General features: G+C 57.0%; 16 protein-coding genes across 16 annotated transcripts in view; 5 read left to right on the top strand and 11 right to left on the bottom strand.

The window, feature by feature from the left end:
- Nucleotides 1-1,681, bottom strand: part of VDBG_06253 (conserved hypothetical protein) — a gene marked incomplete at both ends in the record, with an annotated part of 2,444 nt that extends 763 nt beyond the window's left edge. The window contains one exon of the mRNA XM_003003765.1: nt 130-1,681. Coding sequence (XP_003003811.1) covers nt 130-1,681 — 1,552 coding nt within the window. The remainder of the gene's footprint in view (nt 1-129) is intronic.
- Nucleotides 1,682-2,618: 937 nt separating this feature from the next.
- On the bottom strand, nt 2,619-3,884 carry VDBG_06252 (conserved hypothetical protein; the record flags this gene model as incomplete). The annotated part of the gene is made up of 3 exons (XM_003003764.1): nt 2,619-2,975; nt 3,100-3,648; nt 3,705-3,884. The coding sequence occupies 3 exons, from the start codon at nt 3,882-3,884 to the stop codon at nt 2,619-2,621; spliced, it is 1,086 nt and encodes a 361-aa protein (XP_003003810.1).
- A 986-nt stretch (nt 3,885-4,870) lies between these two features.
- On the top strand, nt 4,871-5,509 carry VDBG_06251 (conserved hypothetical protein; the record flags this gene model as incomplete). Its single annotated transcript, XM_003003763.1, has 1 exon — nt 4,871-5,509. The coding sequence occupies one exon, from the start codon at nt 4,871-4,873 to the stop codon at nt 5,507-5,509; it is 639 nt and encodes a 212-aa protein (XP_003003809.1).
- A 99-nt stretch (nt 5,510-5,608) lies between these two features.
- On the bottom strand, nt 5,609-6,491 carry VDBG_06250 (cation diffusion facilitator 1; the record flags this gene model as incomplete). Its single annotated transcript, XM_003003762.1, has 2 exons — nt 5,609-5,698; nt 5,778-6,491. 2 exons carry the CDS (start codon nt 6,489-6,491, stop codon nt 5,609-5,611), a joined length of 804 nt encoding a protein of 267 aa, XP_003003808.1.
- A 253-nt stretch (nt 6,492-6,744) lies between these two features.
- VDBG_06249 (conserved hypothetical protein) lies at nt 6,745-7,050 on the bottom strand (the record flags this gene model as incomplete). The annotated part of the gene is made up of 1 exon (XM_003003761.1): nt 6,745-7,050. One exon carries the CDS (start codon nt 7,048-7,050, stop codon nt 6,745-6,747), a length of 306 nt encoding a protein of 101 aa, XP_003003807.1.
- An 873-nt stretch (nt 7,051-7,923) lies between these two features.
- Nucleotides 7,924-9,161, top strand: VDBG_06248 (NAD binding domain of 6-phosphogluconate dehydrogenase; the record flags this gene model as incomplete). Its single annotated transcript, XM_003003760.1, has 3 exons — nt 7,924-7,942; nt 8,177-8,696; nt 8,750-9,161. 3 exons carry the CDS (start codon nt 7,924-7,926, stop codon nt 9,159-9,161), a joined length of 951 nt encoding a protein of 316 aa, XP_003003806.1.
- Nucleotides 9,162-9,476: 315 nt separating this feature from the next.
- VDBG_06247 (conserved hypothetical protein) lies at nt 9,477-11,730 on the bottom strand (the record flags this gene model as incomplete). The annotated part of the gene is made up of 4 exons (XM_003003759.1): nt 9,477-10,668; nt 10,796-10,960; nt 11,011-11,297; nt 11,362-11,730. 4 exons carry the CDS (start codon nt 11,728-11,730, stop codon nt 9,477-9,479), a joined length of 2,013 nt encoding a protein of 670 aa, XP_003003805.1.
- Nucleotides 11,731-12,390: 660 nt separating this feature from the next.
- On the top strand, nt 12,391-13,074 carry VDBG_06246 (predicted protein; the record flags this gene model as incomplete). The annotated part of the gene is made up of 1 exon (XM_003003758.1): nt 12,391-13,074. One exon carries the CDS (start codon nt 12,391-12,393, stop codon nt 13,072-13,074), a length of 684 nt encoding a protein of 227 aa, XP_003003804.1.
- Nucleotides 13,075-13,511: 437 nt separating this feature from the next.
- VDBG_06245 (conserved hypothetical protein) lies at nt 13,512-14,180 on the bottom strand (the record flags this gene model as incomplete). Its single annotated transcript, XM_003003757.1, has 2 exons — nt 13,512-13,916; nt 14,005-14,180. The coding sequence occupies 2 exons, from the start codon at nt 14,128-14,130 to the stop codon at nt 13,512-13,514; spliced, it is 531 nt and encodes a 176-aa protein (XP_003003803.1).
- A 1,546-nt stretch (nt 14,181-15,726) lies between these two features.
- Nucleotides 15,727-17,005, bottom strand: VDBG_06244 (auxin-induced protein PCNT115; the record flags this gene model as incomplete). Its single annotated transcript, XM_003003756.1, has 5 exons — nt 15,727-16,022; nt 16,088-16,447; nt 16,497-16,637; nt 16,708-16,786; nt 16,847-17,005. 5 exons carry the CDS (start codon nt 17,003-17,005, stop codon nt 15,727-15,729), a joined length of 1,035 nt encoding a protein of 344 aa, XP_003003802.1.
- Nucleotides 17,006-18,778: 1,773 nt separating this feature from the next.
- VDBG_06243 (NADP-dependent alcohol dehydrogenase) lies at nt 18,779-20,161 on the top strand (the record flags this gene model as incomplete). Its single annotated transcript, XM_003003755.1, has 4 exons — nt 18,779-18,965; nt 19,064-19,233; nt 19,370-19,848; nt 19,915-20,161. 4 exons carry the CDS (start codon nt 18,779-18,781, stop codon nt 20,159-20,161), a joined length of 1,083 nt encoding a protein of 360 aa, XP_003003801.1.
- A 238-nt stretch (nt 20,162-20,399) lies between these two features.
- On the bottom strand, nt 20,400-21,470 carry VDBG_06242 (predicted protein; the record flags this gene model as incomplete). The annotated part of the gene is made up of 1 exon (XM_003003754.1): nt 20,400-21,470. One exon carries the CDS (start codon nt 21,468-21,470, stop codon nt 20,400-20,402), a length of 1,071 nt encoding a protein of 356 aa, XP_003003800.1.
- Nucleotides 21,471-22,956: 1,486 nt separating this feature from the next.
- Nucleotides 22,957-23,644, bottom strand: VDBG_06241 (membrane-associated progesterone receptor component 1; the record flags this gene model as incomplete). Its single annotated transcript, XM_003003753.1, has 2 exons — nt 22,957-23,416; nt 23,485-23,644. 2 exons carry the CDS (start codon nt 23,535-23,537, stop codon nt 22,957-22,959), a joined length of 513 nt encoding a protein of 170 aa, XP_003003799.1.
- Nucleotides 23,645-24,401: 757 nt separating this feature from the next.
- On the top strand, nt 24,402-25,658 carry VDBG_06240 (predicted protein; the record flags this gene model as incomplete). The annotated part of the gene is made up of 1 exon (XM_003003752.1): nt 24,402-25,658. One exon carries the CDS (start codon nt 24,402-24,404, stop codon nt 25,656-25,658), a length of 1,257 nt encoding a protein of 418 aa, XP_003003798.1.
- A 443-nt stretch (nt 25,659-26,101) lies between these two features.
- VDBG_06239 (scytalone dehydratase) lies at nt 26,102-26,861 on the bottom strand (the record flags this gene model as incomplete). Its single annotated transcript, XM_003003751.1, has 2 exons — nt 26,102-26,560; nt 26,621-26,861. The coding sequence occupies 2 exons, from the start codon at nt 26,756-26,758 to the stop codon at nt 26,102-26,104; spliced, it is 597 nt and encodes a 198-aa protein (XP_003003797.1).
- Nucleotides 26,862-26,921: 60 nt separating this feature from the next.
- Nucleotides 26,922-27,417, bottom strand: part of VDBG_06238 (conserved hypothetical protein) — a gene marked incomplete at both ends in the record, with an annotated part of 2,571 nt that continues 2,075 nt past the window's right edge. Inside the window, one exon of the mRNA XM_003003750.1 lies at nt 26,922-27,074. Coding sequence (XP_003003796.1) covers nt 26,922-27,074 — 153 coding nt within the window. The remainder of the gene's footprint in view (nt 27,075-27,417) is intronic.

Here is a 27,417-nt window from a genome sequence, read left to right as displayed (position 1 = left end):
CCCGGTTGCCGACGCCGTGAGGTGAAGCCGCGCTCGCCTGGTTGAGGGGGGTCTGCTGAAAGGCCGTGAAGAGGTCGCCGTTCTGGGCGACGGGGCCCAGCAGGGTCTCGACGCTGGCGAAGCCATCACCAGCAGGCGTCTGGACCTCGCCCGGCACGAAGTTGCCAACGACGGCGCTCGTGGCGAGCTGAGCGAGAGCGTCGCGCTGGTCGGCGTTGGTGGGCTGCAGCTGTGGCGGCAAGGCGTCGACGCCGCGGGCAATGGCGACGAGCGAGTCGGCGAGCCGTAGGTTCGTCGCCTGGAACCGCGGCGCGTCCGGGAACAGCTGGGCAAAGAGCTCGAACCCGGCAACGACGAGGCCGCCGCCGTTGGCCGACAGGTCGATGACGAGCCGGTCCTTGTTCTGCCTGCTGCACTCGGCGAGAAACGACGCTACGGTCGTCTGAAAATCGGTCAGGTAGTCGAGCGTGCCGATGGAGCCGCCAGGCGCGAAAGACGATACTGCGAGCACGGCTGTCGTATCGAGGCCCGGCCCTTGCATGAAGTAGCCAGACGTCGTGTCGGAGCCGCCGTCACGAACGACAGGCGCAGGGTAGCCGGGCAGAGAAGGGCGGGTCGTATTCGGCGGTGGCGAGGGAGGCTGCTGCGGCTGCTGAGGCTGTTGAGGTTGCTGCGGCGGCTGTCGAGGCCTCGTCGGCGAGTCGGGGTTGCAGAACCTCTCGTAAAAGTCCTCACCGTTGCGGATGCCCGTCAAGTTCGCCGCGGCCCGGACGAGGGCCCAGCTCGGCTCCGTCCTCTCCTGGCCGTTGTCGTAGGTCAGGGTCAACGAAGGGCCCTGGAAGGCAAGCGAAGCAGACAGTGTGAGGGCGGCGTCGGGGCTCGCGTAGGTCGGGAACATGGAGTTCCACTGCGAATCCTGATCCTGAAATCCGCTGAAGCGCAGATTCGTCTCCTCAATGACCGCGTTGGCATCTTGGCCGTTGATGCGGACAATGGCCGGAGGGAAACGGCCACCCTCACCACTGCTGCCGTTGGACATCATGGACGAGTGGTAGAGACGCGGCGGCTCCTTGCCGTCCCTCGACACAGAAATTATGTCGGATGCGAGGCCGTTGACAAACGCGAACCCCTTCAACACATCGCCACGGTAGTTGAAGTGGCCGTCGTGGGCCGAGGCGAACGTTTCGAGGATGGCCAGCTGAAAGTTGTACTCGCTGCCAAAACCACCAGCGGCCGCCGTGCGTCCAATATCGGCGAGGGCCCCTTCGATATCCGCCGGCGGCAGCATGTAGGTGGCTGGCGGGTTCTTGAGCCAGGCGAGGGTGCTCTGCCACTGGACGTAGGCCTGCAGACTCGTGATGAGGCGCTGCGCCTGCGCCGGCTTGTTGGGCACCGACTGGAGGCAGTCAAAGGCGAGCTGGGCGGCGACTGTGGGCACCGCCGCCGGATCGCGAGCGCGGACGGCATCGGCCTCCTGGGCAACCTGGGCACAGGCGCTGGGGTTCGGCGTGCCGGGGACGGCCGGCGGCGTCGGCAGCTGCGGGTTCGGCTGCAGCGGCTGCGGTGGTTGCGGTGGTTGTGAAGGCGGCCGCGGTGTCGAGGGCACCACTGGGATGAACTGCGGACTGGCGCCGGCCAAGCTGATGGCCAGTGTTGCCCAGAGGAGTAGTAACCTTGCCATGCTGAAAAGACCATTAGAAGTAGATGAAGACGAAGATGAAGATGAAGATGAAGATGAAGATGAAGATGCAGAAAAGTTGAAAGTCGGAACCGCTCGCCCCATTGCGCGTATCCTCTGGAGCCAGCTCCGCGTCGTCGCACCCAGGCGGAAGCAGGGTCAGAGTACGAGGGAACCAAAAAAAAAAAAAAAAAAAAAAGTGAGGGGATTCCGAAGATCGACGAAAGAGCGAAAAGAACAAAAAGAAGAAAGGGCGAAGAAACGACCCAACGACACTCTCAATCCCAATGCAACATGGATTCAATAGACCGGTCAATCAATCCAAACCGCCAACGTCTTGCACAGCACACTGGTGCCCTCATCACGCGTGGAGCAGAGGCCAACCTTTTTGAGGCACGTTGGGCAGCGCGAGCTCAGGCCTGCCACCTGAAGCCATCATGAAACGTCGTTGTGGTGAGCGGGAAACCCCTGGACCTCCACGGGCCCCCGGGATCTCGCACCTATTTTTGCCCAGTTCCCCCTCTTTGCCTCTATGCACTGTCGTCCTGCCTATGATGACTTTTCCGAAAAGCCCTGTGGCAGCCACCGTGTCGGCTGGTCATGATCCGCGGGGTTTCACATGCGCTGCCTGTCGGGGCGGGGGGGCATGAAGCTGGAACATGGCACGTTGATGCTGCCATGTGTGTCGCTGCTTGTGTGTCGCCGCTGTGCCTCGTCCACGCGAGCGGCCGGGGGAATAACGTGGTTCTATTGAGTTGAATGGGTCGAGCGACAGACAGCTAGTGTCTTGTGCGCATAAAGTAAGCCAAGTAAGTAAGGGTTGCCACCCAATCTGACAAGGTCAGATCTCCAATTCCCGGGTCAGAGCCTGATCCTCGACCTCTCTCTGCGCTTACACCTCGAGCATGATGCTACCTGCAATCTGACGGCCAATCGCCCATCACGCCAACAAGATACCTAGGATGCCTGCAAAAAGCCCTGTGACCCCGGCCATCTCCCTGGCCCTGCCGGCTGCGCTGTCGGCATCATCCCCGTTCGCCGTACCTCCTCCGTTGCCCTCCGTGGCCCCCGTCGCCTGCGGGCCCCGGCTCGTTGCCGTTGTGCACTCGGCCGTGCAGGGCAGCGCCGACGTGAAGGGCACATCGGCCGCCGTGCCCGTACCGCTCGCCTCTTCCTCGGCAAATGTAAACGCCGGAGCCTGCGCCGAGGCCGTGACATCGGGCTTGGCACCGCCCTCGTCGACATTGAGGACGGCATCGACGACCTGGATGATGCCGTTGGCGATGAGCAGATCCGTCTGGATGATGCGCCCCGTGTCGACATAGATGTCGTTGATAAAACGTGTCACGCGCACCTCCGTTCCCTTTGTCGTCGCCCGTCGCCAGCCGCGTGCCATCCTCGAGGTTCGCCGCCCGCAGCACCCGCCCCGGCACGAGGTGGTATCGCAACACACGGCGCAGCTCTTCGCGACCCATGGATTCGAACCCAGCCCCAAACCGCTGCCACGCAGCGTTGTGGGGTGCCAGGATGGTCGAGTTGGCCGTCTCGGCGAACTCGTCTACGAGTTCCGCCCGGTACAGCGCGCCGAGGAAGCCCGTGAGGTCTGTATACGAGTCACGAATCGAACCTTCAAGCCGCCGTGGCGTCACCATGAGCGACTCGATAATCTGCACGAGGCCGCCGTCAAAGGGCACGTCGGCCTTGACCACTGTGACATGAGTGCCCGCGCCCGACGTCAGTACCACCTCGCCTCCCGGCTGCACTGTGACGAGCACCTTTTGTCCATTTGTCACATTGGCGAATCGTTTGTCTGTGAGGAGCGTCGGGATGGTTTGCGTGTCACCCGGTGCGAGCTTCTCGAGCGCGTGGCGGCCCGAGAGAATGCCGTACTGAAGCCACTTGGGGATGCTCGACTCGTCCGAATCCCAGCCCTGCCCCTTGACGAACGCGCCGTCGTTTGGCGCGATGATCTGTCTCGTTAGTCGTCGGCCCCCCCCAAACCATGCGCGCGGCACACCAAACGTACAGTGACGCCGTCCTTGGGCAAGTCTGTGTATACATCCTGGTTCTCCTGCACCAACCTGCGGAACGTTGTGAGGTTGGCCTGTCCCGCCAGAACCGATCCCAGGCTCTGGGCGGAGACGGATGGGGCCGTCACGAGCCACAGCGCGGCGGCTAGGCGAGTCAGATGTCTCGCGCCGCGCATCGTGTCGTGTAAACGCAGCGGCGGGTCGATGCTGATGTCTGATCCGACTGTCGTGGGATGAGATGCCGGGTTATCATCCACGGACGTGGGTGGCAAGAAGTCTCCCGTTCTTGTCGTAATTGGTTCAACACGCGGTCGGGAAGCTCGTCAGCTCGCGATCGGCACGAGGAAGCCCCCCCAAGAGGTGCAGAGACTACGAGGAAATGAGTGACTGAGCCTGTGTATGGCAGCGTGTCGCCCCAGCTGCCGAGATTGAAGCAATCGCACGCGCGCCAAAGAGTGAAGCCGTCAACAGACAAGACAGCAGGTCGACACGGCCGCACCCGTCGCGGGCGTCCATCGTCTGTATTAAAGCAACGACACCCTCACCTCCCAACGGGGACTTCCAGGTCCTCACGCTCGAAAGGCAGCCGAATGAGACTTGGCAATCCGGCTCGTGCATGAACACCCCAGTCCATGTCAGACGACAGCCAATCCGGGGATTGGGGGTCGCACAACGCGAGATTGCCGTGAGCTTTTAGATCTCCCTTTTGGGATATGGTTTCGCTGTAGGATCTGGTGTCGCAGGGGGCCGCTGTCGGTGATTTGTCCAACGGCAGGCGAAAAAAAAATAAAAATAAAGGCGCTTCCCCTCTGGCCGTTCCTTTGTTTTGCCCATGTCTGCCGTTTCAGCCGCTACGGGCCATGGTGGAGGGGTAATGCTGGAGGGCCGGCCTGTTTGATGTCTGAACTCAGTTTGAATATGGGTTGCATTGTTGCATCACAGCGAGGCTGGGCTGTCGCGTCCGACAACGTCAGCTCAGCGCTCGCTCTCGGTGAGCTCTCGCCGCAGGAGTCATTGGCCGCGGCTGAATGAACCTTGCGCCGCCATGCGACTGTTCGTCAGTGCCGTGCGCTGGCCATCAATAAAACGGCCGCCCCCATGATCATCCAGGGCTGAAGTAACGCCGACCGATCAACCCTTGTCAGTCCCTCACACATCAAAAATGACAGCTCTCGATCACAGCTCGCCAACTCCGCCGCGACAGATACGGGCAGATTTCGACGACACCACCATTACCTTGTATCAAGCGTACAGTGCTGCCATTGCGGAACCTGCAGTGGCAGCACAGAAGCTGACGGCCGCGCCATCGTTCAAACCCACCCGCATGACGTGGGTCAAGCCGAGCTGGGCGTGGATGCTGTATCGAGCTGGGTATTCATTCAAAGATGCCGGCCAGGAGCGCATCCTTGCCCTCAAGATGCGCCATGCCGACTTTCTAGCGCTTCTGCGCAGAGGCGTCCTCGCGTCGCAGGCGACAACTGCTGAGGGCGAGGTGCGTGTGCAGTGGGACCCTGAGCGCACGGTGCGGTTGGATAAACTGCCACACAGGAGCATACAGATTGGCATTCCGAGAGGTTTAAGTCAGCAATGGGCCGACGAATGGGTCGTCGGGATCGAGGACGTCACCGACAGGGCGAGGAAGCTGAAAGACGTCCTGGATGTAAGACCGGGCGTCTCCAACGCGGAGCTGCTCGAAATGGGCCTTGTACCAGCAGAGAGAGTGTATCAGGTGCCAGAGGATGTCATACGAAGATTATGCATGGACGAAACCCCCACGGTGAAGCCAGAGGGCCGGGCTTGATGCCGTGGGGGGGAAAAACAACGCATACTATAAGGATGATGGAAACGCGGTGGATTATGTCTCCTCGTCACCAGAACCCTTGAACTACTCAAAGTGGAATCACGCTTCTGCATTCGCAGCAGTCGTCTTCTGAGCGACATGTGCGCTCGGCGGTTGCGACTTTTGTTGACGGCCCGGACTTCGCACCATCTACTAAAGATCTTTCTTCAGGTCGTGTTCCTGCAGAGTGTCAGCTTCGAGCGCTCCACGGTAGCCTGCAGATACCTACCGGCTTGTGACTCGTCTCGTAGTCAATATGCACGTAAGCTCTCTCCACGCCGGGGAGCTTCTCAATCTTGATCTGCAGGTCCTCAGCGACGTCGTGGGCAATCTCAAGGCGCTCGTTGCGGTCCATGACCACATCGATTTCGACAATGTAACGCGGTCCGCTGTGGTAGGCGCGAATCGTGTCAATCTGCTTGATGTCGGGAGAGTGCGTAGCGGCAATGTAGGTGATGAGCTGCAGAAACTCGGGCTCGGCCGAGACGCCAATGAGGAGCTGGAACTCCTCGTAGGCGGTCCGCAGCCAGAGCGAGGCGATGATGACGCAGAGAATGATGGCGCCCATGGGATCAATCCACCACTTGATGTTGCTCCCGGCGGCGAAGGTCAGGATGCCGAAGCCGTTGACGGGCAGGTCGTTCCGGTGGTCGCGCCACAGAATCTCGACTTGGGAATACAGGTGCTTGATGGACCAGCAGTAGAAGAAGAGGAAGAGCTTGGTGCCAAAGGCGATGGAGACGGCAATGACGCTGGGAAAGTGGAACTTGTTCGTCTCCTCCTCGGAGCCTTCGGCCAGCTCGCGCGCCGACATGACGATGAGGACGAGCGAGACGGAAAACATGATGAAGCTGAAGACAATGTTGCCGACGGTGGAGATGCGTGCTCGGCCGGACGGGTACTTGAGGGGGTCGACCTTTTTGACGGCGCGATGGGACAGCATCAGCATGAGGCCAGACAGAGGGTCAAAGATGGAATCGGCCATGGTGGTGAAGAGCGAGAGGGAGCCGGAGCTGGTGGCGGCGTAGAGCTGCAGCCCGGCCAGCACGCAGTTGGCGGCGAGGCTGCCCTTGACGGCAATCTGGTAACGAAGGTTCGTGTCGCCTTGCGACTCCTTTGCCTCGCGCTCGTGGTCGTCGACGCTCTTGAGAAGCGTGCGGATCTTGTCATTCTGGGTGCGGTAGAAATCTTGGAGGTCACGCTCCCGGCGCGCAGCATGAGGCCGCGTGAAGGTATGAATACGCTTGCGGGGCGCTGTTCTGGGGGATGCGACCAATGTCGGATTCCGACTTGATCTGGGCGCCGAGCCCGTACGGGTCGTTGATCTCGGAGTAGTTGGAGCGTGCCTCGGCGTCGGACGGGGACGCCGTCATGTGTGGCGCGACACCTGCGGGGGAAGCAGGAAGCGCAGAGAAACTGCGATGGCCAACAGCTGCGGCGGCGGCTGCTTGGGCGTCGGCGTCTGGATGATAGTCATACTTGACGGGGTTGGAGGACACCATGATGAGAGGCGTGGCCACCGCCAGGTGTCGACAAAGGTGTCGAAGTTGTAGGGTCTATGACAGGTGCAGGTGATAGGAAGAGGACAACCGCCGCCAAGACGAATGGCTGATGCCAGAAACAGCAACAACCTCGACGCGTGAAGCTTGGGAATTGAGGCTTGGTATTGCAAGTTGACGTACAACCAAAGTTGAGGTGTACCCAAAGCCCACGTCAAAGGGGTGTCGACGCGTGAAGCTCGGGACTCGAGGCTTGCTATTGCAAGTTGACGTACAACCAAAGTTGAGATGTACCCAAAGCCCACGTCAAAGAGGTGAAGTCGAAGCGAGCCTGGATCGAGGGAAAGGTGGAAAAGGGAAGGAACAGGCGAGCGAGATCTGGAGGAAGGAGCCGGGGGACGCTATTTGAGGGAAGCCACAGCCGTTATGGTTGTACCTGCCAACGTTCGGTACGGTACCTCCTCCTCCTCCTCCTCCTCAGTTTCCCACGTGGGGCCTTCGAGCCTTCGACTGGACTGTGAGCCTGTTTCTGCGCACTCGGCGGGTGTGCGTGACGCAGGCCACCGCTGCTCTGCCTTGCCCTGCGCATTGCTAATCACCGATCCAGCGCGGCATCCGATGGGACCGAGGGAGGGCGGCAGACCCAGACTTGGCTCATCGTTACGTCTTTTGGCTGTGGTACCCCAACGCTTTGCTTGCTTCCTGTGGCGTGTGGGGCCCGCAGATCGAGGCTGTGCCCGGAGCTAGGCTCGTCCCTGGCAAGCGCGGCAAAACCTGCCTTGAATTTTGGCTGTGGACCTGGCTCGCCTGCCTGATTGAGATGTCCCATGTGCGGGGGGGGGGTGAACGTCTGACCACTGACGGCTGGATGCCGAGATGGTCATCCTGAGGATGAGTCAGCCCATGAAGAGCCATCGTAGGTAGTTGCTGACGGGCTTCTCAACTTCCACTTCAATGCACCTTATTCTAAACCATCGATCGCGACCATTCATCCCTATCCGATCTCATCATTGAGAAGCAGTCTGCACCGAAATGGACGCATCATCAGCCCCGCATGCGCATCCAAGGCTTGGATGGATAGGTACATCGGAGATATAGACCCGGTCAAGGTGAAGAGCTAACCGCGCAGGCCTCGGATCCATGGGCCTGGGAATGGCGACGAACCTACAGAAGCATCTGACCCACCTCGGCGCACCTCATCTGCAATTCTATAACCGCACCAAGTCTCGCGGGCAAGTCATCGAGGCCCTCGGCGCTGTCCCTGCTCCCTCCGTGGCGCACCTGGTCACATCATCCGACATCGCCTTTCTTTCCCTCAGCAACGATGACGCTCTCACAGAGATCATCGACAGACTCCTTGCAGATGCCGGCAGCGACATTTCGGGCAAGATCATCGTCGACACGTCTACCGTGCATCCCGCCACGTCCACAGCTGTTCAGTCCCGTCTCGTGGAGCGAGGGGCCCAGTTCATCGCCGCGCCTGTCTTCGGTGCCAGCCCCGTGGCTGCCGATGGCAAGCTCCTCTGGGTCATTGCCGGTCCCGAGGCTGCCGTGCAAGCCGTCGCCCCTTTTATCGTCGGTGTCATGGGACGGGCCATCATTCGCCTGGGCAATGATGTCTCTCAGTCGAGCATGCTCAAGACGGCAGGGTTGGTTCCTCTCGTGTTTTTTGGCGTGTCTTGACGTCCGCTGACATGTTCAGGAACTTCATGACCGCCGGCATGATGGAACTCGTTGCCGAGGCTCATGTTTTTGCAGAAAAGACGGGCCTGGGCGCAGACGCTCTCGCGTCTCTTATCGAGCAGCAATACGGACCACTCGCCCTTTCCATGTCGAAGCGATTAACGACCGGCGCATACATGCCCGCACGAGACGAGAGGCCTTTTTCAGACCTGACCCTGGCACTGAAGGATGTTGGCCATGGCATTGACGTGGCCACGAAGGCGGGGACGCGTCTACATGTTGCTGAGGTGGCTCTGGATCACCTGAATGAGGCAAGCCGGTTCTCTGCAACCGAGGGCTGGCCTCTTGACTCGTCTTCCATGTATGGAGTCATCAGGCAAGAGGCCGGCCTTCCATTCGAGACTGATTATGTGAAGCAGAGGGACTCCTGAGATGTTGGGGCAAGTCGGGCGTTTCTGAAGTCGGCGAAAAGATGGCGGAACGACCATGTCAAGATTCATACGCATCGCACCTAAATTGGAAAGCTTAGTTGCGCTGTGCTGTGGCCGACCAAATTCCGTCACGCACGGCAACCATTTGTTCTAAGTCTACGTATATCTAGCAACCCTAATACACCAAGTCGACGCCTCATGCCGAGCAAATGGACAGGACGTCGAAAGAAAAGCATCATGCCTCGTTCGTCATGCCCCGTTGCTTCTCCTGCTACCATAACCCTGATCCTTCCATTGACGTGTCGTGCAGCAGATCTAGTCTATCGAAATATCGCTGCCAGAATCGCTGCCCCCCTCGGCATCCGCAATCAGCTTGCGGAAGACAGCACCCATCACCTCAACAACCTGCGTCACGTCAGGACCCTCGGGCACCGAGCCCAAGACCTTCTTCCGCGCCTCCTCGCCCTCCTTCCTCGTCTCCTTGTCCTCTTCAGTCTCGCCAGCATCATCCGTCGCGCCCGGCTTGCCCTCCACCGTCTTGTTCTGCACATCCTTGCCCCGCCGCACCGCCCCGTCAGGCGTCGCCGGCGTGATGAGCGTGCTGTCGAGCAGCGCCTGCCACGACACGAGAAAGATGCCCGGCCCCGCCATGGTCGACGACCCGCCGTCGATGATCTGCTGCATGCGCCCCATGGACAGCGCCTCGAGCGCGTCGAGGTGGCCGGCGTGCGCATCAAGGACGGGCAGCAGCGGGCCCCGCACCTCCTCCGACAGCGCGGCGAACGCGTCCGCCATGCTCTCGACCATGGTGCCTTCGACGTGCGCCGACGAGCCCGGCACCGCGACCTCGACGCCCGGCTTGCGAAAGTGCACGACCGCCTCCTTGGCCCAGCCCTTGAACACGTTGCGCACCTCGGGCGCCTGCGCCGCGCCGTGGTGCATCCACCGGTAGAGCATGTGCCTGTTCTTGCGCAGCAGCGCCACGTAGTCCTCGACCGAGGGCAGCCGCGTCTCGGCGCCCGCGCCGCCCGTCGCTTGCGGCTTGCTCGCGGCGATGAACTGGTCGACGAAGCTCCGGTAGTCCTGCACGTGCTCGCGCAGGTCGATCTTGTCGTGGATGGCGCGGATGTAGGGCTCGAAGCCGCCGACGAGGTCGCGCACCGTCTGCGTGAAGAGGTCCGGCGACTGCGTACACAGGGCCGTCGTCAGCTCGTCGCGGTCGCGAATCGACAGGAGCGCGGCGTAGTATTCCTGGCATTGGGCGTGCTGGTCCGTCGAGAGCTTCGTGGCGAGCGCCGGGTCGGACTTGTTGAGAATGATGGTGATGATGGATTGGGATGACTTTTGGGATTCGTTTCTCGCGCTAGCGCGAACCGAGGCGGAGGCTTTGGCGTGGGCTTTGAGGGCCGCGAGGACGTCACTGCTGGGGGCGTTTTCCCTCTTTTCGATCTTGTCCAGAGTTTTCTTGAACTCGGCGCTGTCCCAGCCGGTGACGACGGATATGATACTAGAAACATAAGCGTCGAACCCGAAAGCGTAAGGCCTCGCACGCACCGTTGCAGCAGATTCATCCCGTCATTGGCGTTCTCGTGAGGCCAAATGTAATTCGAGAAACCACAAGACTCAGCTTTGACAGGAACAGCTTCAGCATCCCGGACATCATGGTAGCGGCATTGCTCATGCGTAATGTTTGGCGGATGACAGCATACGGAAGCATGCCGTGGACGCTCTCAATGAGCTTTCGCAGGTACTCGCCTTCGGGCGACAAGATGAAGACCTGATGGAACAGGGTTGCCAAGCTGGGCCAAATTAGAAAACTCTGCCGGTCCATGAAAGATGGGCGACTCACTGTAAGATGACATACTCCACCGCCGCTGCGATTCTCGGCGAATGCGCCTCGAGGTCGGCCGACTTCTCGACATGGACGGTGATGTCGTCGATCAAGTCACCATATACCACGCCGTACAGCACGTCGTTGAATGCCCTCTCGAGCTCCTTCGCATCCTTGAGATCGTACTTTTCCCCCTTGTCGCTGGCGCCTCTGCTGGCCGGACACCCGCCGAGACATCCCCTGACGAGCGACTCAATCATGGCCGAAAAGGCCGTGGCCAGGGTCTTCCTGGTGCCCATGGCGCCCTTGTCGTAGCTTTCGGACAGGTCAGCAGCCGCCAGGCGCGTCAGGAGACCTTGGACCGCGGACGCTCCAGAATTCCTCGGGAAGATCGCGCAGGCCCGGCAGCGTGAGGAGGAAGCGACGAAGGAGGGTTTGGAGGACGGGCGAGGCGGCGATGGAATCTGTAGATGCCTTTGCGCTCTTGGCGCTCTTCATGCTGCCGTTGGGACTCGTGCTCTTGGCACTCGCCTTGGAATTGCTCCTCGAGCTGTTCCTTGAGCTGCCTTTTGGACTACTGTTGGCGACTGGCGCCTCGGAGGTGAAGGGGTGGCCATAGCTGAGGATGGTATCGGGCTGTTTGAGAGCTTCGATTTCGTCATATGTTTCGTGGTGCGTGAGGATGTTAAAGAGAGCCGCTGTTTGCTTGGCCGTTAAGGCTGGCGAGGGGGTAGACATGGCTTTGGTGAAGAACGTGGTGTGGATTGGAACAAGAAGCGGTCAGATGTCGAGCGTGCTGAGGTATCTATAGTAGACAGAACATGAGGCCCAGTGAGGCTAGTGTTGAGAGCGTTGGAGAGAGTCAGGCCCTGTCCGTGATGGGTATGCTCATCATCGGTTGGGGCGGTTTCAAAGCTCCGGACCGTGGCATGTGGTTTGGAGCGATCTGGAACAAAGGTGGGGGAGGGGTTGAGCCGTTGAGGCACGCCTGGAAACATGACGTCAGCTTCTTCACCGACCCAGGTGTAGTATGCACGGGCCACTAGACCGAGAGGCTCGGTGTAGTTCGGTAAGCATAACCAGACCTTGTTGTCGACTCTAATAAAAGGAGAAGACCAAACGAATGTCTTACTTCCTTCAACCCTCAAGTATCTGCATGCGGTAATGGCGAAGTCATGTGAAAAAATCATGTTAAGATCTTCCAGAAGGAACATCACACACCAAGGTAAGTAAGGCACTCAGGTAGGTAGGTAGGTCGGTACCCAGTGAATAGTACCAGTCTTCCATTCACTTCATCCGTGAATTCAGTAGACGAAATCGCTGATTCACTGATTGTAGGCTCTAAGAAAACTTGTATAAAAAGAACGTTCCCAAGTCTTTCTCTTCAACAGTGTCTCCATGTATATTCTTACTTCCTTCACCAACCCGCACACCTTCTTGACGCTCAACTTCCTCCTAATTGCCAAGTTTCTTCGTCCAAAGGAACTCATTACCAAAAGATCGAAAATGAAGTTCTCACGTAGGCCCACCATCATTTTTTTTTACCTCATCACAGTTACGAAGTTGCTCATCACAACCTCAGGCATCACGGCACTGGGGTTTCTTATGGGCGCCATGAGTGCACTCGCCTCTCCTCTGTCCGGAACTGGTGCCACCAACAGCACTCTGAGCCAAGCTCGTCGCGACAAAACTAATACCTTTTCTATTCGCTCTGCCGACATTGAGACCCCTGAACCTGTCGCATCCCCCGACATCATCAACCTGAAGCCAGCCGCCGGCGAGCTCTCCTCCAACACCCGTAACGTCACCTCGACTCCTGCCCTCGATGTCGAAGACAAAGATTCCAACTGTTCAATCTACTGCAATTTGTTTGCTCACATCATCCGCTGCCTGCAGTCTCCCACTTTTTGCAGGTGTGATAGCAGGGGCTATGTTCACTGCGAGGGACCGTCTAAGGTATGCATGGATAACTGCATTTGCCAGTGTGAGTCCAAGCGTGCTGCTAGGGATGTAGACATCCCCGGCGACCTTGTTGGAGAAGCCCCGGTAGACAAAAAGACTGGATTCGAGGTCAGCGTTTAAAGCACCTTGATTATTATGAAGAGGCCGGTGTCACTGGGCGGGTCGCCGACCTTGTTAATCAGCATCATGAAGCTGGCATACTCTAGACGCGTGGTCTCAACGCAAAAAGCGAAGCTATCAAAACAGCAGCACGAACCGAAGCCTTGAAGTTCTTGAAGATGCTGGGCCAGCTGGCTCAAGTCTGGAGGAGGTGGCGCCTCAGAGCATACCTAGGTAGTAGACTAAAGTCAAAACTTCGAGCTATTACCGCCGAGCTCAGCTTCATGCAAGATCAAGCATTTCTTGCCCTGAAGTTGCCTCAAGTGATGTACCCAGTGGGCAAAGCGCAAGTCATGCCCGCTAATGTGAGCTTGTTTGTGTGCACTTCGAGCGCAACAGCAAAGGTGTACCGAAGATCAATCATGTCTCCCGTACTTTGAGTCTACTCCAGCAGCTACCTAAGCATTCGCCAAAGCCATCACATCTTCAATCTGTGCCATGTTCTCAAGCTGCGGCACCCAATCCACCTTGGTGCCAATGTATACCTCCATGTTGGGCCGCAGTTTTGTTTCCGCCAGACGAAAATCGTCGACCGCGCCAAGCCTGATTATGTAGAATCCCTCCTGTATGGCGCTCATCCGATACATCAAGTTGCCGCAGGTAGCACAAAAGTAATTCGACATCGTCTTGCCTGACGCAGTGGTTTGATGGTGTTGGAAAACCTTGAGATTCTCCTTGCCGCGCAGGAACCGCACAACCTCTCCAGGCACAGAAAATGCCGAGCAGAACATGGAGGAGCTCAATTTGCGACAGTCGGTGCAGTGGCAAACAAATCGGGTTTGAATGTGCTTCTCCTGGGTTGACTGTAAGTGAGTCAGTATTAGAGCCAATATTGGTCGATGGCTTCGACCAGATTCACGACGAACTCCATGTAAGCGTTGGCGGACTTACAAAGGCGAACTGCACAGCACCGCAGAGGCACGTGGCGGTTGCTTCGTCATCGTTGGACCACCCATCTTGGGCCAGGCTGGTGAGGGGAATAAATGGCCCTGGGGTCTTCGGATCGGTTGCAACCATTCTCAATTCTGTGTTGTGCAAGATCTTTTGACTTTACGCAATGTGACTGCGTCTGCAAAACTTAAACTCCAAAACTCAAACTCTATCTTCTGGGGCAATGATATTTATTGGTCTTCGCGCGCTGTGGTGCAAGGACAGAAGAACGAGACCATAACATTCGGACTGATGAGAAATCATGAAGTATGAAGGGTCATGACTGGCTCGGAAGGTTTCGTATCGGCCTTCTGTTTTGGCAGTATTTGCTGACCATGAGTTAGCGCTTCACCGACCGATTCGAAGCAACGCTTGACGGAGTTCACAGCGGACTTTGGTGACCCACTCCGCGACCAGCATTGTGCGTATATTCGTGGACCAAGTCTGTCTCCCGTAACTGGATTGATGGAAAGCAAGGGCCTGCGCCGACATTGCTGGACCAAGTCCGTCTCTTGGAACGGAATCGGAGAACAAGCCGAGGGCCGATGCAAAGTTCAACACAAAAGGGGACTCATTTCTAGCTCTCCCCATGGATGAACATGTTGCCACTCCATCCCCCAGTTCAGAACCCATCGTCACCTCTTCATCGTCCGACTGCTTGTCCTCCTACCTGTCAAAATATATCTCCACGAGACTGGCGACAATTGTCATGACGCATACCATATTGCATCTTACAGGCTGCCGAGCGACCGCAAATCTCTGCAGCTTCATTACAGAAGAGTTATGACACCATGACCAATTCGGCACGTACTGTTTCTCATTGGCTTAGGCGTTTGATGACTCTTACATCGGTAATGAAGCTGTGTCGGCAAGACTTGGGCGTTTCGGGTGTTCTGGCCAACCCTTCGACCCCACGGACGTTGGTTTGCCTCACATTTGATGCAGCGTTTTCCTAAGGCAGCGTGGGTGGCTCGGTCAGATGCGTTCACTGGGCTATGCAAGCCAAATGTGCGCTTGAAGCCCACCTTGATACTTCATAGGCCACATCACGTTGGACCGCACGAGCCGGACTGATGAACATTTCTGTTGTCCATTCAAGGTTGAGATCTAAAACATCTCCCAGGTCGAGCACCAGTATCGGCTGGCAGGTATCAACCCCAGTCGGGGCACTCAGGCAAACACGATTGCTATGGACACTGCTCTCAGTGAGTTCAAGAAGCCTCTGGTCAAGGTCAGGACTCCGCTGTCGCCCTGACTTCTGAACCATCATGAACCGAGATAAGATTCAGGTAGGTTGGGTCCTGCGAAAACGTATTTGAGTGAGGGCTTTATGTTAGTCTCTTGTTTTGTTTGCCATATATTATCAAACTTGATGAAAACACACAAGGATAAGTGCTGTCATCTCCAGCTTGTGGAGAAAGGAGCCATTCTAGGTTCTTGACACTCATTCACGCACCAGGTCCTTTTACTCTCTCTTTTTTGAGGAAGTTCACAAACTTCCACTCTCCTTCCCCTCGTGTTTCTTTCTCTCTGAAAACCCGCAACTCAGATTGATCGCGAGCATGTCAAAGCGTAAATTCCAGTCGTCTTCTAGTTCTCGAGAGAGCCACAGGATGTATCTGAATGGTCATCTTCTTTTTTGACTCTGCGTTGCTCAGACGTCACGGCTCTGTCTGGCCGCCTTCAATGACCCACACGAGCCTGTTGAGCCTCATTATACCTGTTGCCGACTGGTTTGGCCGAGTCAATTATACGCCGGAGTTCCTTCCTTTCGTCTTCCGACAATTCCACTTTCCGTGACGCAAAGTTCTCCTCCAGCCGCGTAGACTTGGTTGTGCCAGGGATGGCGATCATGCCTTGGGCCGCGACCCATGCCAGAGCGATTTGAGTTAGGGTACAACCCTTGCGCGTTGCCAGCTTCTTGATTTCGACGACAATCGCCTTATTCTTGTAGAAGTTCTCACCTTGAAACTTGGGAACTGCGACCTTGATTTCAGCGCATGTCGAATTATTGAGAGAGGAATGGGACATAGCAGTGACGTACCAGTGCGACGGAAGTCATCGGGGGCAAAGTCGTCGGGAGTCTGGTAAGGGAAGTCATCTACGAGCCAACCGTGGCCGAGAGGGCTGTATGCCACGTAGGCGATGCCCAATTCCTTTGCTGCGTCGATCAAGCCGTCCGTCTCATGGAGAGTCTCGAAGGCGGAGTATTCAGCTTGGAGGGCATCGATCTTGGCGACTATTGCTGCGTCAATAGAGGTCCCGCATTGGTGAGCCAGACATCGCTTACTGGAGTTGGCTTTGCGCAGTGTCGCTGCTGAGCATTCTGATAGGCCAATGTATTTGGTTTTGCCCTGCTTGCGAAGGTTGTCCAGCGCTGGGATGGACTCCTCGAGCGGAGTGTCTACCGAACCTGTTAGTCATAAGACAGACGTTGCGAGGACCGGACGCACTTGGGTCAATGCGGTGCAGATAGTAAAGGTCAGGCGTGAAACCGAGCCGTTCGATAGTTCCTTCAATGTACTCGTTGATGTGAGAGGCGGAGTTGGTCACACTCATGTCGCCAAAGGCAGCAATGCCGCACTTGGATGCCACTATCATGTACACTGATCAGACATTTGGGCAAGACGCCGAATAACTGTGGTTATAGTGACGGACACTTACAAAAGACTTTATCGCGGACGTTGTGCTTCCTTATGAAATCTCCCAGAAGCTTTTCGTTGACACCTGCCTGGTAAACCACCTACGGGTAGCGTCAGATTTACCGCTCAAATCGTCTGACTGGTGGATGCGATCCACTTACTGCTGTATCCCAGAATGTGCAGCCAAGTTCGATCGCCTTGAGGAGAACAGGCTCAGCCTGTTCGAGCGTCAGGTTGCTGCCAAGACCAAAGCTGATACCCATGGCGCCGAAGCCGGGCGACGTGACTTGGATGTCGGCGAACGGAAGTGTGTAGACCATTTTGAGCAGTAAGATTTAGCAGATTTATCTTGTTGTTGATTTTCAAATTCTCTCGCGAGCTGGTGAGTGACCTGTTATTTATTTGCGACCGCTGTGTTCGACACAATTGACTCCATCTACATACTCTCGGGGTTAAGAAGCGTAGCTCAGACTCTCGATTCAATGGGCTGGTGAAAGCGATTGGCCCCTCTACCGCCCTGGACTTAAGAGTTTATCTCCAGTGGCCCCCCTCAGGAGTCGGCTCTCCAACTCGCAGGGAGTGGGTACTTGGTGTCTGGCGTACAGTTTGCAGTGGCGAGCGTGGGGCCATCAATATTATCGCCAGAGGGAGGCATTCCACCAGGAACGCGGTTCGATCCTGCAAATCTGAGGGTGAATTGTCATCCGTTCGGGCTCCGTTGCGATGAACTCCATGTGAGGGAACGGCCGAAATACACATCATCAATACGACGTTGACTGGCATTCGAACATTCGCCAGCATGGTTCAGTTGTTGATCTCACGCTGATTCGATCAGGAGGCGACCCCAGGAGTGTCATTCGAACGAAGCACTTTCACCATCCAAGACCCTGCACACACACGTACACACACGACGACCATTGTTCCAAAGCGAGTCGAAACTTGGTAAAGTGCGTTGTTGAGACTATTGTTGCCTGATTACAGTCAATGCTTTGCTACGAGGAAAGTCCATTTCAGGGGAGACGTCTCCCTTTTTAGCTCACCTAGAATGTCAAATCTAGTTGAGTACTGTTTGAGCGTGTTGCTCGTAAGCTACGTCGACCAACATGGCTGGGGTTATGACAAGAATGGATTGTAGGCCAAGGGAGCAATAGACAATGCCATTTCTTTGTTGCAAAAAGGGCGGGGAGGCTTTTCATGATGTAGCGATCAGGTTAGTCGGGAAGTAGCCTATTCTCTGCGGACTTGCGGACTTTGTCGAGCTTGGTAGCGGTCATTCATCCGTGCCGTCACCGCGGGAAGCATGTGGGCTCGGGGTGATGTTAGCAGCCAGCACAAGCATTAGCCAACCATGGCAAAAAGATTCCGAAGGTATATTAACAAGCAAATCAGCTTTGCGGATGGACTTTGCGCCGTCTTCTTTTCAGAGAAAGCCTCCGATTATCAAGCAGCATGTTCGGCAGGGCATCAACCGTTTGCCGCATTTACAGTTCTCCGTTGTAGTGTTTTTGTTGAACCATCACACACGACCCCAGCCCCGACTCAGTCGCTCCTTGATTGGACAATCAATACTCGAAACCTCTCCACGCTGTAAGCCTGGTGCATTAGCGTCGTTGGTGGTTTATGCCCCCCATCAAGGGCTTGTCATCGTGCCACGGGGCTGTCACCTGTCTATCTCCCCGGTCCTCGACTTATCGCTACGGTAAACTGATTTTAAGTCCGCCAGGGCGGTCTGGCCTTGACTCGCGCCGCAGCCGTCAGGCCCGTCAAGTGGAGTCGTGGTGCTGGTTTGGCTGCAGTAGCTGCGGAACGGCGTCCATGACATCAGCCCGAAATAATTCGCTCGGGTCCAAGCCTGGCCATACCTATCACCGGCCGCGTCACAAACGTAGATGAGCAGGTAGCATCCATGGTAGCTAAACCGGAGACCGGCCGGGGATGAAACATCCTGGACATGGGTGGTCAACAGTATATAGGCTCGGGGTACTGGTCACCAGGAAATGGGTATTCTGAGACCACCATCTGCACAATTGACTCTATATCCTCGAACTCGACATCGATTTACTCATCCCGAACTCCACGACACTACAACCACCATGAGCGACTATAAGTTTGAGGGATGGCTTGGCCACGACGCTTCAAGCGCTGAAGGCAAGATGGTCTGGGGCGAATTCGAGCCCAAGAAGTGGACTGAGGAAGACGTTGACATTCAAGTCTCCCACTGCGGCATCTGCGGTTCTGACTTGCACACTTTGAAGTCTGGCTGGTTCCCCACTCCCTACCGTGAGTTTGACAACAGCCCGACAAGAGGCCCATCTAGTTGGGAAATTTCCTCGACGCTTGGTCCAAGACGTACCCGTTCTTTCTGACCCGGAACATAGCGTGCTGCGTTGGCCACGAAATCGTCGGCAAAGCTGTCCGCGTAGGCCAGAACGTCAAGAACATCAAGGTCGGTGACCGCGTCGGCGTTGGCGCTCAGGCACGAAGCTGCCTACAGGACGACTGCCTTCAGTGCTCCAATGGCCAAGAAAACTACTGCAACCGCGGGATGGTGAGCCTCCCCCCCCCCCCCGGAAACCCCCACCCACATGCAGCCCCCCTTGCCCCATGTGCATCATGGCCCGGGGCCGAAGAATATCGGGAGTCGGAGATGTCTTCTCATGATCTGACACGTCACTTCTTAACAGGTCAGCACGTATGGCTCTGTGTACCCTGGTGACGAGGGCAAGTCCTACGGTGGTTATGCGGACTACAACCGTACCAACGGGCGTTTCGTCGTCAAGATCCCAGACGGTCTGTCCTCCGAGTCCGCGGCACCCATGCTGTGCGGCGGTATCACCGTATTCGCACCCCTGCGGAAGAACGGCTGCGGGCCTGGCAAGACGGTGGGCATTGTTGGCGTGGGCGGCCTCGGCCACTACGGAATTCTGTTCGCCAAGGCGCTGGGTGCCGACAAGGTCGTTGGAATTTCGAGAAAGGCGTCGAAGAAGGGCGATGTGCTGAGCCTTGGCGCCGATGCCTATATCGCGACGGATGACGACAAGGACTGGGCCACGGAGAATGGCCGCACCCTGGACCTGATCGTCTCGACCGTCTCGAGCCCGAAAATGCCCTTGACGGAATATCTCGGCCTCCTCAAAGTCGGCGGTACCCTCATCCAGGTTGGGTATGTTGTATCCCTGTCCCTTCCGCGCGTCGCAGATCGAGACAATGGCTGACCTTGTTCCCGCAGCGCACCCGACGGCGGAGAGCTCCCTCCCATCAACGCCTTCACACTGCTGGCCAACGAGTACAAGATTGGCGGCAGCGGTATCGGTTCACCATCTGATATTGCGGAGATGCTCCAGCTCGCGGCCGACAAGAAGATCGAGTCGTGGGTCGAGACGAGGCCGCTCAAGGAAGCCAACCAGGCCATCCTCGACATGGAGGCTGGTAAGGCCCGGTTCAGATACGTGCTAGTCAACGAGAAGCACGCCTAAATAGATTGAGCACTTCCTGTACAAGACAAGCAAATGTACGTGACAACCACAAAGTATACACTCGGGTGGACGAGTGAAAATGAAGTAAAACTTCCCCATGTCATATTCAAAAAATGCTACGCTATGCTGGTGGTGGTGAGGTACTCTACCTACGTTGAGCCCACATCGGATCAACGCCTCGCCTACCAAGTGAGAAGAAAAACGAGGCCAACGGCACACTCGCCACTTATGCTGCCCTTCATGGCCTCCAGCTCCCATTACTGTTGTACTGCTCCGGTACCGGCGACCCAGGCATCTCCACAGCATGATGCACAGCCGACGGTTGGTTCGGCACGGGAGCCGTGTCAACCGCAACAGAGGCAAGCTCGTAAACGCCCGGATCCTGCCCATAGCCGTGTCCCACTGGCACGGCTCCCTGCGGCCCTGATGTCGGCGGCGGCGGCGAGAGGTGCCCCCCCGTCCAGGCCTGATCGGGATGTTGGCCCCAAGACTGGTGCGCCTGCGGCGGCGATGCCCACGAAGATGGGGGATACCCGGGGCTGGTGCCGCCCGCGCTCGTCAGCTCCGACACGGGCCGCCACTTCTTGGCCTCGGCCTCGGCCTCGGCGGCCTGCTGCTCCGGCGTCGCCGCAAACTCGGGGCTTCCTGTCCGCAGACCGCCCTGGCCGCCGCCACCGGCATGCCACACGCCCGCCGCGCCGAGCATGGGTCGCGCCTCGTCGTGCGCCTTGCGGCTGCGCCTCGACCTCCATGCCATGGCCGCGAAGCCGATGAAGACGGCGGCGCCGACAGCAGACCCGATGCCGATGCCTGCCTTGGCGCCTGTCGAGAGACCCGTGTCTACAGGCACATCGGAGGGAGCGCTGGTTTCGCTGCTGGCGGCCGTTGTTGTCGTCGTCGTCGAGCCCGTGGCAGAGGGCGAGCTCCTTGTCGTCGTTGCCGTCGCGGCGATGCTGCTCGCCCTGGCACCGAGGGCCATGAACTCGGCTTGAGAGATGCTCACTTCGGTACCGGAATCGCTGCAGGCTGTGCGCATTGTGGTGTAGACGGTGAGCAGGGTGTCTGGCGCGTCGGTGCCGATGCAGGTCGCGGCGTTTGTGACGAAGTCGCCGCCATTGCTGCAGAGGCAGCGGTTGTTGGAGGGGACATCGTCGCCCTTACATTTGGAGCGGTCGCTGGCGTCGAGGAGACAAGGTCGCGCCGAGGAGGGGTAGAGGCTGAAGTCGTTGTCGGGGGTTTGGGCGAGGGACGGGGATACGAGGAGGATGAGAGAGGCCACGAAGGCGAGTCTCCTTCGTGCGCGAGACATTGTCGTGATTGACGTGGTCGTGTCGATGAAGAGGCGTGTAAAGAAGGTCGTGATAATAGAATGCGCCTTATGATGACTTTACTGGCAGTAGCTTCAGACCGTATTCGAATACTGCGCTGTATGGACTGCAGATCGTCTGATTGCGCTCAGGCCTAATGTCGTTTACGTCGTTCAGTTTTTCGTCGATGGCCTTGATTCCACGGTCCAGTTCATCGGTTCGAGAAGCCTCAATTGAACATCAACATGAGCATCAAGGGGTTTGGGAAAAAGGAGTAAATCCCACAACCACCCGAGAAATGGGAACCGGCTCAGTAGAAAAGAGAAAAACATGACCCGTTCCGATGGTCAAATTAGCCCAAAGCTTGTCGCTCGTCCCCCCCAAAAGCAGGGCTCAGCCTGGCAACATTCTCAGCCCAGGGACCATCGTGGTGATGGATGGTTCTCTTCATTCGCACCTTTCCGATCTCCTGTCCCCTCCAACTCGATCCGTCGTCAAGGCTAGGTAAGGGGGGCTGAGTCCTCCCGGACCGTGGGGCTCAGTGCTTGAAAGTGCTGACAGCACCAGGGCTCTGCGTGCTCTCCACGCCTTCAGCCTCCGCCTCGGGGGTGTCCTCCAGTCCTGTCTGTTGGCTTTCCTGCGGGCTTCCCCTTACCTCGTATTTTTAGCACTACCACTAGCTGAGGTGCCGGCTCCTCCCACCTCCAAGGGTCTTGGCTGTCGATGCTTGGGTGATTTTGCTGTGTTGGCAGCCCGGCTCCAGCCACAGCGGAGATGGGCTCCGGCTTGTTTGCCTGCGTGCCATGATTTCGCTTCGCGATCACTTCGTGGTGGACGAACAACGAAGTCTCCGATGTACGGAAGCGGTGTCGACAAGCGCCGTTTTCACCGGCTCGTCGCACGTCTGGGAACGACTCTGGCGCGAAGCCGTTTCAAGGGATTCCCAACGCTAGGGCCTCCGGAGGGATTAAGGAATGCTGTCGCACAGGAGAAGCCCAATAACGCCTCGTCATCTTACCGTTGTCAATCTGGCAACTGAAACTAGTTCCCGAAAGCGTCATCACAAAGCAAAACGATCATTCCGCTCCGTCCTGGCGATGGATCGCGGCATCCTGGATCCTGCTGACGGACGAGACCCCTGCCTTGCTCTGCCCCACGAGCCGCAACGGACTGTCAGATTCTGACGTCTCCAATCTCGAACGGGCCAGGACGCATCAATCACTCGTGGGGCGCTGGCTATTGGACTGCTCGCTCTTGAGGAAGGGCCCACTTTGGCTTGTAGGATGAAGCTGGTTGAAGATCGATCACCAATTTGCGACGACCAACCACACGCTTTCTGTGTCCAGCGGTTGCGCAGTGTTCAGCCCGTTCGGCAGACTGGTAAGATGGCAAGATGAAGAAAAAAAAAAGAAGTCATTATTTCGTCAGACAAATCATGCTCCTCTCTGGCAAAACCATGTCTTGACTACACCATCCTCGTAACAGTTCCTAAGCCTTCTCCTGCCCAACAGCAACCAACCTCCCGACAACGAGATATTTGCTCTCGAACCTCTCCTCCCAGCCCTGCAGCGCCTCCATCTCCTCAGCACCAAGCCCCTCGAGCGTGTCAAGCGGCCCGTCGAGATCCTTGGTCAGCATGTCCTCGTCGAAGCTCCCACACGCGAGGCCCCGCGAGGCGTCGCGGCCGGCAAAGTTGGCATAGGGTCCTTCAGGCCCGTAAAAGTTGCGCCCGCTCGAGACGTCAAAGACGCGGCCGCGGACGGCAAGGTAGACGGGGCTGTTGTCTTTGCCTGTGAAGGGGAGGAGCGTGTGCGGTGTGAAGGTTCGGAAGACGGTGGCTGGGGGTTCGCGGGGCAGAGTCTGCGGCGCCGAGGGGCGGAAGAGGGAGTAGAGGGTGTAGAGGACGAGGAGGGCGACGAGGCCGTTGAGGGGGGTCAGGAAGGCGCCGCTGGAGAGAGAGAGAGAGACTTTTGTCAGTTTGAGGATGGACCGAGGGTCGAGGAGGGGTAGACGGACCTGGAGGGTTCTTTGGCCGCTTCTTGCGACATGCGCTGCTCGACGTAATCCATGGTTTGGCGCTTCAATCCCTTGCGCAGTCAGTGTACGAGAAGGCCGAGAAACGTCGATGTTTTGGAAGGATGGTCGGAAGGGTCGGGGCTGTGATGCTCGTGGTGATGATTTGGCATTTCGACACCTAAGATCTGTCTTGCATCAGCACATTGACAGAGTCCCCCACTTCTGGGTGTCGCGGAGCTTCCGACCAATCAAAATGACTGGATTGAGGCTCATCACGTGATAAGGACATGATCATCTACGCCTGATCATTCTTGATAATAGCGATCTTAGTTTAAACGCCTGCCCATTTATCCTGACTTATTCCAGGAATTCCTTACGGATCTTATTATATCATGTGAATTCTGTCTCTCGGTCAGATGCCCCCACGAAACTCCTACTCTGCCCCCGCATGGCATCGACCGATTGAGGAATAGTCGAATAAGCTGCTGAAGGGCTTGAGGCGGTCACTGCGATCCCCCTTATTATTCACGACAAGCCACCTGTCAGGCAGCATATGAATGGATCCAATCATGAGGCTAAGTTTGCTTCATGCATTTTGACGGAAAAAGAACTCCATGAGGCAAAGAGGACCTCGGGGTGAATCCTCGACACGACTATGGTCAAGCCTCACTATGGTCTAATCCTTTGACCTCGGCGGTTCCTTTGAGATCAGCCTTTGTTTTCGGTCTTTGACCCGGACGCATGAAATCTCAAATTCATCCTCCCAAGCCTCTCGATGTTGGATAAGTACCTTCTGAGCGCACGTCGCGATTCGCCTTCGCAGCTGTTTTTCATCCTTCACCCTCTTGCGCTTTGCTTTCCTTTCGAGGAACCAAACCTCTTGACTCCTGACTAGACAGTATCTGGTAACGTTCATCATGGCCTCAGAAAAATCATCCAACTTGCCTCCGGGCCAAAGCAAGAATATCGCCAACTGGTCCGCCTTCCGCCGCCGTTATCCCCCTCTGCCCTCAGCACGCAATCCTCCTCGTGCTTCGCCCCGAAGACTACTCCCCCCTCGCCGCGAGGGCCTAGAACGTGGCAAAGGCATCGTCGTCAAGGTTGGCGACTCGTTCTTCACGCTCAGCAGGCTCCAAGGTCTCATTGAGAGCGCCCATACCAATGGCAAAATTCCCCGCCGCGTTGTCTTGCCACGCGACTCGCTTGCTGCAGCAGCCATGGTCGAGCGTTGGAAAGATGTCATTATCGAGACCCGCCAAGCCGAGCTGGAGGCTGCTCTCAAGGCCATCACGGAAGCAGAGAAGAATGCGGCTGCCGTCAGAGCAACTGCTCAGGATGGCGTGAACGACGCGCCGCAGACGAAGCGTCCATTTTTGTGGGCGACTGTTCGGACAAGGAGCAGCTCTATTTGGCTGCCCATGGAGACCACGACAGCGCCTGCGCGGTTGAAGAAGTTTCTCCGCAAGGTACCGATCCGACCAGTGTTCGAAAGGTCGGCTCGCAATGTACCCGCTGCCCCGAAGATGCCCATGAGGAAACCTGTCAGTGAACAGCCTGTCTGCCCGCCACTTTTCCCCGAGAGTCTCGCAAACAAAACACCAACGCCCCAGGTTACAGCCCACAAGACCTCGACGGCGAAGACGCTGGCTGTCAAAGGCACGAATCTGACACCAGCCGCCTTAACAAAAGCCACTCAAGTGCTAGATCTTGTTACGCCAATCACCTCCGAACCAGCGAGCAAGACGACAGTCGATAGAGCGCCAGCAGCTTCGAAGGACCGTCCTTCACAAGAAAACATCAAACCACCGGCGACCAAGCCATATGCGACTGAAAGGGTGACAAAAAAGAAGCCAGCCAGTCAGGCGCCAGTTCAGGCAACTAGCCAGCAGCAATATCAACTACTAGGGATGCCAAGCCTTCAGGTGCCAGCCGCGTGGAAGACAAAAAAAGAGATGACACCAGTCAACCCGCTTCTAGCCAACTATAACCACATTAGCCGGGACGTGCCAGTCAGCTCACAACCATACGTGCGGAAGACAGCTACCGATTCATCAGCTCAGAGCCTGGCCAGTACACCTCCGACAAGGAAGACACCAAGCAACAGCGTGGTCAAACCCAGAACGTCGACCGGTTCAACGCCAGCTTCCAAGCTCCGAATTTCCAAAACCTCATAAGGTTGCCACCAAGAAGGAACTGACCAACAGTATAATTATTGGAACGAACTTTGGTTGCCGCAGTTACGAATAACTCTCAAGCTGCGAGACAGCTTAAAGGGTAAAGTCTCGCTTGAGCACGTGTCGAGAGGTTTACATTCATGATGAATGGGCTCTATCAGGTGTGGAAAGGACGTTAACTTCCACTCTTAGCTGCATTATTGAGGTTGACCTTTGGTAAGGGCGGAGGGGAATGTCTATTCTCAAGTCCATGTATTTATGGCATGGGGCAAGCAGTGGTTTGTTGGCGATTCTAGTCATGTTATACCGATAATAAAGCCATGATAGACGCTTGGCATTGATGTCAACTCACTTTGAAATACTCATCTTTTTCATCTTTTAAAATGTGTCGCCGTCTCCTTCTTGCGCCGTGCTGTCTTTCCTCGAAGGCACGCTTTAATAGCTCAACTGGCCGCCGCAATCGCCATTTCCCTCTCCACAACAGCCAGGGCCGGCTCTTTGTCCGCCTCAGCACCCGCAATCTCCTCCCTCGCACCGAAATCATCCCGTCCGCTCTCAAATACCTTCTCGAAATCATACTCGCTCCAACGGATAATGGGGCACAGGCCGGCAAACTTCCACACGCCGTCGATCTTGCGATACCAGTGTTTGTTATAGCTGTGCGCATGCCCCTTGACGAGAACCTCCGACATGCTGGCGTCGCGGTATTTCTGGTGCGGCACGCGCAGCTGGTGGTGGCCCACCACCTCCGTGTCCGAGATGCGCTCCCAGCGGGTGCCGCCGATAAAATGCTGCGTCTTGAGGAGGGGGTCGCCGAGGACGCTCGGGGACGAGATCATGGCGAGAAACTCGGAAGCGGGCATGGCCTCCCAAATCTTGTCTAGGAACGAGCGGTAGTCGATCTGTCACTTCAGGGTCAGAATTGTCAAGTCACATATGCTTTGGGGGACGACAAGACATACGCGGAGCTCTGGGGCGATGCACCGGGACAGGCGGTCCCAGTCCTTGGAGTCATAGCTGTCTGCCCACTCGAAGCAGGCCGTTGTGAGGCCGAGGAAGTCCTCGAAGGTGATGTTGGCGGGGTTAGGTGCTGCTGCCATGGTGGACGCTGAAGTTTGCTCTGGGTGGTGGCGCGGGTGTCGAGTTCTTGCAGCTGCAGATAGTTGGAAATCTGAGCTTCAAATAGGTATTCGTGCATTTTCCTTGACCACTGTCATCTTTTGTATGGTTAGAAATATTGAATTCGAGACGACTTGACCGCCCTTATGACCGTGGCAGCGGTCGGACTCCGGCGGAGCTGCGGAGATCCACTCCGGAGGCCGGCACCTTGTCTTCGGACTTGGGTGGGGAGAGCCGAAGTCGCATTTGGCCCCGATATCGTGTAGTTACGTCGCGCTCGGAAATGGTTCCCGTCAACTAAACTGCATACTGCGAGCTGGAGTCTGTTTCAATGCAAGGGCGGGCGACAGGCACGACATAAATGACGGACGGTCACCACTGCGTCACACCACAGTGCCAAAGGAGCGTCGAGTATGCTCCATCGGTCACAAGAGTCACGGTCGGTCACGATGGGACAATCTCGGTCCCGAAATCGGAATCTGGGATTCACTTGCGAGATGTACCAATCATACCAGTGCTACCGTAACACATGCTGAACCTAGTCACCCACTCTCGAGCGCACTCGCAGAGCACCCGAGCCCGACGCAGCACTTGCAACACGGAATGTACCTCCCTCTGCTATGGCATCATCATTCGATGC

Source organism: Verticillium alfalfae, genomic scaffold (genome assembly GCF_000150825.1).
Source record: "Verticillium alfalfae VaMs.102 supercont1.7 genomic scaffold, whole genome shotgun sequence".
Classification (NCBI taxonomy): Eukaryota; Fungi; Ascomycota; class Sordariomycetes; order Glomerellales; family Plectosphaerellaceae; genus Verticillium; species Verticillium alfalfae.
The sequence above is the reverse complement of the archived record's forward strand: the minus strand, read 5'-3'. Positions and strand labels throughout refer to the sequence as shown.